The sequence below is a fragment of the Pangasianodon hypophthalmus genome, chromosome 9 (assembly GCF_027358585.1).
Source record: "Pangasianodon hypophthalmus isolate fPanHyp1 chromosome 9, fPanHyp1.pri, whole genome shotgun sequence".
In the NCBI taxonomy this organism is placed as follows: Eukaryota; Metazoa; Chordata; class Actinopteri; order Siluriformes; family Pangasiidae; genus Pangasianodon; species Pangasianodon hypophthalmus.
Window position 1 is genome coordinate 25,513,832 of NC_069718.1, and position 12,293 is coordinate 25,526,124.

General features: G+C 40.3%; 1 protein-coding gene across 2 annotated transcripts; it reads left to right on the top strand.

The window, feature by feature from the left end:
* Positions 1-1,566: 1,566 nt before the first annotated feature.
* Positions 1,567-9,114, top strand: LOC113530165 (uncharacterized). 2 transcript variants are annotated; one of them, XM_053237222.1, is made up of 5 exons: positions 1,567-1,718; positions 2,315-2,494; positions 5,083-5,338; positions 5,795-6,396; positions 6,439-9,114. In XM_053237222.1, exons 2-5 carry the CDS (start codon positions 2,432-2,434, stop codon positions 7,291-7,293), a joined length of 1,776 nt encoding a protein of 591 aa, XP_053093197.1. In that variant the 5' UTR covers positions 1,567-1,718; positions 2,315-2,431; the 3' UTR covers positions 7,294-9,114. The 2 variants fall into 2 exon arrangements, with proteins under 2 accessions (XP_053093197.1, XP_026775773.3); XM_026919972.3 differs by having other exon boundaries at positions 5,795-9,114.
* Positions 9,115-12,293: the final 3,179 nt, after the last annotated feature.

A 12,293-nucleotide genomic window follows, 5' to 3' on the forward strand; every position in this document is an offset into this window, starting at 1 on the left:
ATGTCAGATACACATTTTCCACATAACGTTGTTGATGCCAATGCTGCACTTAATAATGAGAAGATGTGCAAGATGTCAAATTGATATTAACCAAATTATTCAATTAAAAACAACTATTAGTAATTAGGTCCATTGAATGTATTCATCAGATTTATATTCCTTTTTTTTAAACCTAGGAAAACTGCTATACAGCTGGAATCCTGAAAAATTCCACTCTTCCCTCTCAGCTCACAAGTTACCAGACCCAGACATCTATGTTTTTCAGCCAAAAGTTACACAGATTCTTGTCCATTAAGTAAGCATTGAAGCAATGATTTGAATTTTCTTTCTGCTTAATTAAAATGTTGTTAATCATATTTTACAGACAGAGGAGCACTGCTGCAGACTCCTATATCAAGTCTTTATATCAGTCACAGTCATATCAGAACCAGCAAAAGAGAACAAGGCTGTGAGATTGTATCATGATTAATTCAAGATGGTAATTGGTGGTCATATGTCTCAGTTACTTACTACATAATTAAGCTTTATCTCTCCAGTTCAAAACTGACTAAACAAAATTTGGACATGGTTTGGGTCGTGGCTGATTGACCACATCTGAAGTAAAATTCAGGTTAACATAAATGGTTACTTTAATAAACAGACTGTAGCCAATTTACAGTCTACAGTGAACAGGAGCTCTTTTATAGTCTATCGGCCCATACTTTTAAACTTTTATATGTTTTTATTTATTATGTACTGTCTGGATCTCGGGTTTTTGGGGTCTGATGTCTAGGCAAGGAGACCACAAGAGAGTTGGCACTGAAACAGTATAATTAGATGGAGCATGGAGCTGGCTCTACAGTCCAAGATCGTTTAAAGTATACACTCCTGGGCAACAAAAAAATGGCCAAACTGAAACTGGCAAATAAGAAGCTTTTAATGGATTTAACAACAAATCATTGGTGAGAAAATGAGCAGGAATGAAACAGATGCACTCCTGAGAGCTCCTGTGCCTCCATTTGCTGGTTTCCTTTTGCTGCAGTGAACTGTTTGTTTGGGGAAAAGCTAGAAACAGGGAAATTCACTTCTATAGTCTTCTTGTACACAAAGGTAAAAACATGATAATGATTAAAATGTTTGATGTAAAATTCAAACTAACACATGTCACATGGGTGTACAACATTTTCCAAAAATATCTTCTGGGATGTTTTTTTTTTTTTTCTTAAAAGATTAGTGATTATTTGGTTCTCTGCTGCACCTGATGCAGCTCATCAAGAGCCACAAGACTTAAACATTTAAAGAAATTAAAGGGAAAAGCTCTCACATACTAACTTCCTTTATCTATTCGTTTCATTCTTGCTCATTTCCTGACCAATGATTTGTTGTTAAGAGCATTAAAATCTTCATATATTGCCATTTTGGTCTTGGCCCATTTTGTTGAGTGTACAGCCTGGGAGTTTTGTAGGCTTTAACAAGGCTTATGAAGGGGACACTGTGTGGTGGGTGTGTAGCTGTTATAATGTGTTATAGCACCACCCTTTTGCTCAGGGGGAGGAGCCCCGCTGTGACGTCACCTCGGCGAACTGGAGGCGCCACTTCAGGCGCGTGAAGCCGCTCCGCTGAGTTATAATACGGCAAACGCACTTCCTCTCACTTCAGTGCTCAGTGCAGGACGCGTTACTTACCGAGCTGAAGCTGATTTCTTCCTGAGCTCGAGTGGCTTTTTCTCTCAGTCAGAGGTGAGTGTAAAGACTGTTTTAAGTGTTTATATTTCCGCTATAGCAGATTTACTTCTGCTCAGAAAAAAAAGTGCAGATTCTCCCAGAACTCGGTTTTATTCTCTAACTTTCTGCTTTTGCGCATTTTAATGGAAAGTTGTGTGTGTTTTCTGGACAGTGTTTAGTCACAGTACCTTGAAATCTCAGCTAGCTCAGCTCTCACTGGAGTTTATTATCCAGTTTCTTAGAATGAAACAGATTTGGAAAGATTTCAGCCACAGTTATATTTTTGTCAGTAGATCAGTTACTTACTTCAGTGTTTAGTTTTAGCACAAACGTTTCCTTTCTGTGTTATGTTGTTTAACAGTGTGTTTGGCTGTGTAAGAGCTGTGAACTGGGAGCTGTTGGCTCTCTGCTGATATTAAAAAGCTCCAGTAATAAATATGTTTAAAATGAATAAATATATGTATAGTGTAAACTCTTAGGTCACAGTATTTTACACATACACCAAATGACGTCATATAGTATTGCATTTAAGATGGTAATAAGTTCAGAAGAACTGAGTGGAGTGTGTGTGTGTGTGTGTGTGTGTCTGTCCTGTGTCCTGCGTCCTGTAGCTGTGGGTTAATGCGTGCGAGCTGGACTGAGGTCCGAGGCCTCAGTGGAGATGCTCGCGCTGAACGTTACCACATGACCGCTCAGCTGCGAGACACGGTGACGTTGACCTCGTAGCCATGGACGTACACGTCCACAGCAACCCGCGCCTTCACTACAGGCTCAACGGCTGCCAGCAATCTGTGAGTACTGAGGAGAGTGTGTCTCATACACAGGAGTAGGAAGTGAGCTTAACACACACACACACACACTCACATACACACTTTTGTCTTACTAAGGACCTTCCACTGACCTAATTATTAATGCAGTTAATTAAGCTCCTTTAAAAAAATAAGCTCCTTTGAGTTTCCTTTTTTTTTCCTTTTTTTTTTTTAAATAAAAGCTGTAGGATTTGGTAAAAAAAAAAAAAAAGTCCCCACAAAGTCAGAATTGTTAGTTAGTCCTGCCCTCGTGAGGCCCTTCAGAGGGAGATACGTTAGTAGATTTGACGAGCCACAAAATGTCTGAAATCTAGTTTCCCTAGGTCTGAAATTTGTTTTTAAATGATGAGAATTATGTTTGTAGTTAACTACAGGTAGTTAGATATCCAATATGAATATGCCTATTAGCAAATCAATTTTTGAGAGACAGGGAAAAAAAAAAAAAAGCGAAGGCCGTGTGGGCAAACTGTCGTGCCAAATAAGCAGATGCTTCATTCTGACCTGCACACATTATGTATTGTTTAAACACAATGGCAGTTGATAATTTAATCAACAAAAAGTCAGTGCTTGGTTTTTGAAACAAGGCAGTGAGAAGTTACACATTTTTAAAAGAAGAAATACCTGCCAGTGCTACAGCTATTTACATGTAAAGCTGTTAAAAATAAAAAAAAACTGTATAAATACACACATTTGTTTACATGGAGTCAAACATAAGGTGTGTGTGTAATATATATATATATATATATATATATGTATATGTATATATATATATACACACACACACACACACACACAGAGCGGAGAGGGAGAGGGAAACCAGTTCTGCTGCAGTTTTGGACAGTACAGCCTGACAGGAAAGCTCATTATGCTTCTCATACTTTCTGCAAGGTGTGGCCTGCCATCACGGATGTGTGCATAAATATTCTCTGAAAAAGCAGAAAATAAAGAAGCCTGTTGACACTAAGCTTCATTCGCATAACAGGCAGATCCAGAACAGGAACGTTTTAACGTGTGTGTGTGTGTGTGTGTGTGTGTGTGTGTGTGTGTGTGTGTGTGTGTGTGTGTTTGTCATGTCAATGGAACATCACAGAACAGATAATATTGGAGCTTCTCCAGAACTTGGGCTATTTTTGTCTCCCCAAAAAAGACATGCACATAAACACACTCGTACAGTAATGGATATTTCCTGATTGTATTCAGCCAGGGCTGGGATTGTGCTCAGATAAGGTCAGAAATAGAGCTGCTCTGGCCGCACTGCCACAGAGCCTAATGCATTGTGTTCATTACAAAGTCCGAGTAACGTGAGAGCTCGCTGTGATGTGCTCAGTTGCGTGCTGTATTCAACACAAGCAGAAAAGCTGGTTCTGCCTCTTTCCCCTTACCCGTCTCTTTCTCTCGCTCTCTCTGCCCCGCATCTCTCATCAGTAATGATGTTAATCAAGGAAAGAATCAAGGAGAATCTGTCGATGCTTTTAAAGGCTTTATTAAAATGCTACAGCCTTCTATTAGTTTGATCTTCATTTAATTTAATCCTTGATTGATTCAAACTCTAAAGACAAGGTATAGTGTAGCTGTGTCTGGCCCTGTGCTTAGAGGATGACTTTTTTTTTTTTTTTTTTTTTCGGCATACATGGCACCCCACCCTCACACAGTCCTGCCACACAGACACAGGTATAGTGATCCTTGTCTTCCACGTCAGGTTGAGAGGTGGGGGCATGGGACCAGAGAAACAAGTAGCCTACTGTTCACTTCCACACACACACACAAGACAGAGAGAGGAGGGTGCTGGCTGCTTGCACACTGTGTTGTGTGTTATGTATGTGATGCTGAGGTGCAGCCATGAAGCATTTCTCCACTGAATCAAGCCATGGTAAAATAATGACTGAGATGGCCAATGGGTTAAAAAAAAAATAGGCAACTTTATGCTTTTTAGTGTTTTTTTTTTTTTTTTTTTTAATTGTGAATTCTAGGGAAACTCTCTGCTAGTATCCAAAATCCAGAAAAATATGACCACTAACCACTAACACCACTCCCTCTCTTTACTGTGCACCTCTGAGAGGAGACGTTTGTTATTTTTCGAGAGAATATGAACACAAGCTGTTTTAACTGTTTCGGTTTCTCAGTTAGTTTAAGCTTTCATGATGTCGATGGCCAAGCTACCAGTCCTTACAAAGCAACAGTTGTACATCTTGTATAACTTTGTACGAGAGCACTGTCGAATTCTCCAAGTCAGTTTTCTGCCACTGGAAAGTCTAAGGATTGAGGATACTGTGCTTTACAGGTTCTCATTAACAAGCTGCATTTTACTGTCTAATTTCTATACTTTCTACATTTTATTGAGAAATTGGGGAATGACTTTATAGCTGCTATAACATAAGTGATAACAGCAAGTAACTTGTTTTGTTCCTTAACAGTAAATGTAACTATAAATGGCTAAAAAAATATGATGTACGAATCTACTGCGTAGTTGGGATGTGCTGATATGTGCTGATTTTTCTTTCTTATTCATGTAAGAATCTATAGGCACGTTTTTGCAATATTTCAACAGTCGCTTTGTTTTTTTTTTCTAGAAAGATGATGGCCTACAGTTTCTCAGTGTGGAGGAAAAGGAGTGCATTCTTTTCTTTGAGGAGACTATAGACTCGCTGGAGGAGGGTTTTGATGATACCACAGGAATGACCTCCAGAAGGACCACTCCTGCTGAGGGCCTTCGAACTTCTTCTAATTCAGCATTAAGTCCTGTCATTGCTGCAAATGTTTCCCCCAGCCTAATGGAGCATGACATCATTGACTTAGTCCATTCCCCAACTAACTTCCATGTACCAGGTACTGGGCTCAAATTTGAAACAATGATTTGAAACAATGGTGGTTTGGTAATTCAGGCTTCTTAATTGACCAATAATATAAAAGGGCTGCATACAAATTATATATATATATATATATATATATATATATATATATATATATATATATATATATATTGTAGATAGATAGATAGATAGATAGATAGATAAATAAATAAAGTAAATAAATAAAAATGAAATCTCAGACATTTGAGTCAGATACAAGCCGCCAAGTAAAGCCAAAACCACATCTGCTGCACACAGGTGGCTTGTAATGGCAATAATAATCAGGGGAGTGACCCTGACAGAGCTGGAGCAGTTTGTCTAGTTATGCCACTAAAATGTTATCTATGTGAGAGCTAGACTGAAAGATTTGGAATTTAACAACTGTAGAAAGTCTTATGCTGATTCAAAACATTTTTGCTCCACTCTGTGGCAGATTCTCAGAACCTTGCTGTGACACCAGAGCCTCATTATGAAACAATACCAAAGAAGGACCCTATGGAGAGTGTTGTCCCATCCTCGACTGCAAGCTCTGATGCACGTGAGAACAGCCACCTGCCTCCTCCAGGCTCCGTTCCCACGCCTGTCGTCATTGCCAGCAGGATCTCCGAGCACCAGGGCACCGGTGGGATAACTCCGTCGACACTGTTAGGCCGCAGATGTAGCCTAGAATCCAAACATGACCGTCCCACGCCTGCCAGGACCCCCCGTCTCCCCAGCAAAATCAGCATAACACGGGGCACCCGAGATCCCAGCCCCCACTCACTTGCCACAGCAGCCGTCAACATTCAGGAGCGCCGCTCACAGATGTTGGCCAACCTGCCTCCTGGTTCCCATCCGCTAGAGGGGGGAGAACCTGCCTGCGTGCGCAACTTGCCCATGCGCAGTGTATCATTCAAAGATATGACGCCTGAGAAGTCCAGGATGGAGGCGCTGTCCAAGCTGGGGTTAGGAGGGGTCAAAACCCCTAATTCGACCGCCAGCATCGTTACTAAAGGGAGCAGCAGCACTACTTCACCTAACAGTAGTGCTTACAAAGTGAGCAGCAGTGCTAGTTCACCTGTCAGCAGCCCTAACAAGGTGAGCAGCAGTGCTAGTTCACCTGTCAGCAGCCCTAACAAAGTGAGCATCAGCACAAAGGCTCAGATGTCTAACAACATGAATACTTCGAGTAACATTCAGAAGAAGAACAACAACACCTCTGTCACTCAGTCCACCTCCAGCAGCGGCTACGAGCCAAAACCCAAGAGTGAAGTCTCTTCCAACAGCTTTAACTATTATGGTGGAAAAAGCGCTTCAATCACGCCTGTTATTGTTAACCAAGAGAGAAGGTCTAGCATCCCACCAGCGAGTGCTGAAGTGAAACAGACCGACTTTAACACCTATGGTGGTAAGACCATCGTTTTGAATCCCACAACGAGTGTCAAGGTAGAGTCCGTCTCTTCCCCATCTGAAAAAACACTCGAGCCAGCAGAAACCCAGTTCAACAGTTATGGTGGCAGATCAAGAGTTATAAATCCTTTGGTCAACAGAGATACACCAGACGTGGTGAATTGTGCCCATAGCCACTCACCAACTAACACTGTCACACCCACTTCGTATCATGGTGACCCCACCAGATCGAGATACCCATCCGAGCAAAGCAGCTATGATGCTAAACCCAAAGCGCCAACCCCTTTACCACCTGACCCAGTTTACCAGCCTATAGTGAGGACCAGGCCTGCTACGCTGCCTCCTCCAACAACCTCCAGACCTCAGTGTCCCACTGGATCTCTGAGGTCTCGTCCAGATCCAGTTCCTCCAGAGATCCTCAGTAAGCCCGTGCCGTCATTCCGCACTCAAGGCATCACGGTACAGTTTTCCGGCAGAGGAACGACAGGTGAAGCCAGACGAGATGCTTTACGCAGACTGGGACTGCTAAAGAACACATCCTAAACACTCAGTCTCAATGGCTTTGGACATTATTTACTGAAATCCATTTTAACTAAATTCTGATTCTACTTTTTAAGTAAAGGCAAAAAGATTAAAGGTTAAGTAGTTGTCCTTTAGATAATGGAGCTCGTCAACTGCTATAGTATTATTTTCTATTCTGAATATGTAATTGGTAATAGTTATTTTAATTGCATCTAATCTAATGGAAAATTATTTAAGAATGTATATTACTTAACAATTATGTTACAGAGCTATTCGACAAACACTATTTGTGTCAGGACCAATGAGACAGGCTACCATGAAGCCAGTCTGAAAAAGAAAATCTCAGTAGTTCCCTCTTACAGTAATTTCTAGGGAGACAAGTTGGCCTGATATACATTCATGGCATTTGGCAGACTTGCATCTTATTTATACAACCAAGCAGTTGAGGATTAAGGGTCTTGTCAAAGGCCCAGTAGTGGTTGCTTGGCAGTGCTGGGATTTGAACTGATTTGAACTCACAACCTTGCAACCTGAAGGCTAGCATCTTAACCACTGAGCTACCACTGCGCTACCACTGCCACATTGAGAATGCTGAGTACAGAAGCCAGTTTTGGTTGTTCCCTACAATCTTTCAGCACCTGAATGGCCTCGTGGTTGACAGTATATCGATCAGCGCTGAGCAGTGTTTATAGAAATGGACTTGTACACAAATGAACACTGTATGAGTGAATTCAACACTGCTGATTTGGTAGCAGGTGATCCACATCTGGGCTGGGGATCCGGATCGTCACTATACAGGACTATATGACAAATATGTCAGTGGTGATACTAAGGCTTTCCTGAAGATATCCAACATCACACAAGATCTGAACCAGAAACCTCCTCAGCTTGACCAGCACTGAGTTTACTACTGCTATCTAACAAATTAGTCATTTCTCACTCCGCTTTTGGGACTGAGTGCAGACTGGAATGCTTCTCATTATCAAACCCGTGATTAGTCATTTAAAGACAGCATTCTGTCTGTAGTTCTCAGCAATTTGATGCGCGATTGTAAACGATGAATTTTCATCTCATTGCTTAGAACTTGCTTCTTACGCTGTGGTCATGTCTACAGGATATTTTTAAATTTGACGGCAGCACCTCCCACACTAAACCACAGCAATCCAAATGTAGCCTCTATAGATGAGGGTGGTGATGGAAAACGTATTTTTTCCCCCTCTTTGGTTCTGTTTCTGTTTGGATTGGCACACTTCACTTTTTTCTGGACTTCTTCACTCTGAATTTCTGTCTTCATTCATTACGGCTGCTCTTTATATTCAGTGATTTCAGTATATTCAGTGATTTGTGTTATACAAGGTGTTTGTGTGCCACAATGCATGTGTGTATGTGTGTGTGTGTGTGTGTGTGCGTGTGTGTGTGTTTGGATGAAAAAAGTGATTGAATGGAAAAGGGTGCCTGGCTCATGTATGATTTATGTGTCTATCTGTTTTATTTGATTTATTTTTCAGTTTTATTTTATTTATTTTTTCTATAATACTGACTCCGGTTTTTGTAGCAATTCTACAAACATCATTGAAGGATCTGAAACACAAGAATGTGTTTTTTACACACACATACACGCACACACAAACCAATCCTATTACTCATTCTTCATCTTTATTTTCACAAATTGTGCCACTGCAGTAAGAAACAGAACCATAAACATTGTTTTCCTTTTATTTTTTCCATTTAAATAGCACCTCTACTTTGAACTATTTTTATAGTCAATTATAAGTTATAAAGAAATTCCTGTATCACAGTTTGCCATTTCTTTCCATGAATAAAAACAGTTTATCACCCTCATGATTGTGCTTGTGCCTTCAGGAACTATGCAATGTTCTTACTGAGTAATTATACATTCCCAGGCAAAAGAAATGGGCCAAGCCCAAAATCATTGGTCAGGAAATTAGCAAGAATGAAACAAATAGATAAAGGAAGTTAGTATGCGAGAGCTTTTCCCTTTGATTTCTTTAAATGTTTAAGTCTTGTGGCTCTTGATGGGCTGCATCAGGTGCAGCAGAGAACCAAATAATCACTAATCTTTTAAGAAAAAAAAAAAACCCAGAAGATATTTTTGGAAAATTTTGTACACCCAGACATGTTAGTTTGAATTTTACATCAAAATTTTAATCATTATGATGATTTTACCTTTGTGTACAAGAAGACTATAGAAGTGAATTTCCCTGTTTCTAGTTTTTCCCCAAACAAACAGTTCACTGCAGCAAAAGGAAACCAGCAAATGGAGGCACAGGAGCTCTCAGGAGTGCATCTGTTTCATTCCTGCTCATTCAGATCTAAGTAAGCTAACAGGGAATAAAGGGTAGTGCTAGGTCTTAAGGATGTATTTACACAGACCTAAAATATCCCAGAATAAACTTATCTGATGGTTTTGGAGCACAGTACTCTGTTACAGATCTGCCTGGCTTTGTCTGCAGTGACACTGCAAAATAAAGAAAATTGCACACAACAGTACAGTGACAATGTATACTAGATGCTATATTATTATTAAATATTTGGGCGTGGACTTTATGTCCTTATGGTGTAATTAAAAACCAGTGCTTTAAACATGGATGCATGAGCATTGTGTTTCACTTCAGCTGCCTTTAGCAGATTATGATTTTTCAAGACGTATTAGCAGTCAGAATCTGCTGAAAAATTCCTAGTTTACACAACTGTGGGAAAAATGTGGGGCAGGAAACAGAGAAAGCATTTAGGCTGCCTTAATTACACCAGTGATTAATGGTTTGGGGAAAAAATAAAGAAAGAAATGTAAGATGCCAGTTACAACTAAATGCACAGTATACAATGAATGGCAACGAGATGGTAAATCTACAGACCTTAATCCTCATAAAATGATCACATTTATTTTATCTTATGTTAATCTTATAAAGATCTCAAGGGGAATCATTATGAAATTGAATCCTGTGTCACTGATTTTTGTTTTTTAGAATATGAACAAACAAATGTGTAAAAACCTTGTGTTATTCATGACCGAACGGTATGATCCTCCTCATCAGCTAATCATAAATCCCTTCATTAGTTGTATCAGGTGTGTTACAGCAGGAAACTAAAAGTGTGGTTGCTAGGGGAATTGTAATGCTACAGCATACAAAGACATTCTATACAATTGTGTGCTTCAAATGTTGTGGAACAGTTTGGGGAAACAGCAGACAACTACTGAGATCTGTGAATTTTGGTCATGGTCAAATATTTCAACTTAAAATATTACAATAGAGAGGACATTATATTTCTAAGCTCTAAAACATTTTTAAAAAAGGGTCATATGCTGCATTCACCTTACCTTTGAAGCAGGAGGCTGAACTCTACATAATGTCATTTTCAACCTCTGTGCATTTCACCTACAATGTGGGGAAAAAACATGGATGCCACCATGTTCGTTTTTTGGTAGCAAAAAGCTAGCTAGCTAACTGTGATGAGTGATGAGATTGACAAAATCATTATCAAGTTCCCACCTGAATATAGACATGTAGATTATGCTGTATGTTCATGTATCACAAAAAATTCTGCCCAGTATGTACACTACATGGCCAAAAGTAGGTGGACACCTGACCATCACACTCATATGTGGTTCGTCCCCAAACTGTTCCACAACGTTTGAAGCACACAATTGTATAGAATGTCTTTGTATGCTGTAGCATTACAATTTCCCAATTCAATGGAACTAAGAGGCCCAAACATTATCACAGCATGACAATGCCTCTGTGCACAAAGCGAGCTCCATGAAGACATGGTGTGTGAAGGTTGGAGTGGAAGAACTTGAGTGTCCTGCACAGAGCCCTGACCTCAACCCCACTGAACACCTTTGGGATGAACTGGAACACCGACTGAACCCCAGACCCCCTCGACATCCCAACATCAGCGCCTGACCTCACTAATGCTCTTGTAGCTGAATGAACACAAATCCCCACAGCCACGCTCCAACATCTAGTGGAAAGCCTTCTTAGAAGAGTGGAGCTCATTATAACAGCAAAGAGGAGAGCAACTCCATATGAATGCCCATGGTTTTGGAATGAGATGTTCAACAATCACATACTGTATGGATGTGAAGGTCAGGTGTCCACATACTGTACATTTGACCACATAGTGTACATGCATCAACTTTCCCAAAACAAAGACATCTTGTGATGTGTAATTGTACATAAGAAGCGAGATGCACAGACCTTGCAGTAGTCCTGAAAACGATTGGCCATTACTGGACACCAAAATCCCATTTCAACCCGTCCATGGTGCGTAATGTATAATGTAACTTAAAGGACCAAAACAAAGTTTATTACACAAAAAAGTCATTTGCCCAGTGATAGATTTTTTCTGTGCTCACATGAGTGCACGGTTTTGCCATATGCAATGTTGCAGGTCAGGAACAGAGCTGAGATCTGCATCTGGAGGTAGAGATTGGGAGGAGGAGGGAGAGGACAAGCGATGGCTTCTCACCTTTCTTGATAATCTCCACCTAGGGAAGTCCTGAAACCCATCCCCAACCCAATCCCCCCGATTCTGTCTGGAAATTTACCAAAGGTACTTTGACAAGTTTAGAAGTTTTCTAAGGCAACAGCTTATAATATTTACCCCACTGTAGGAACACCATGAGTAGATATGATTTAGCACAGCAGTGACATAGATATTTGTGTAGCACTAATACAAGTGTAACAGGTGTAGCAGTGTTACTGCGGCTTTCACATGCTGTCTACAATTAATGACAAATTTATCAGACACACCTCCATTTTAGTTACACCCTGTAGGCATACAGTTCAAGATTACAGCTCATCTTTTTCCATGCATTGTTTTGTTAATTTCCGTCTATTTTTGGTTGTTTCTTAATCAGGCATAGAAACTGAGATGATGCTACTGTGCCTGCTACACTCATACCAGCACTACACCCGCTTAAATGCAACTACCATTTCAGTGTCACTGCTGGAAAGCTTTCCTCCTGTAGTGCCTTTCTATTAGATACATACAGTGGC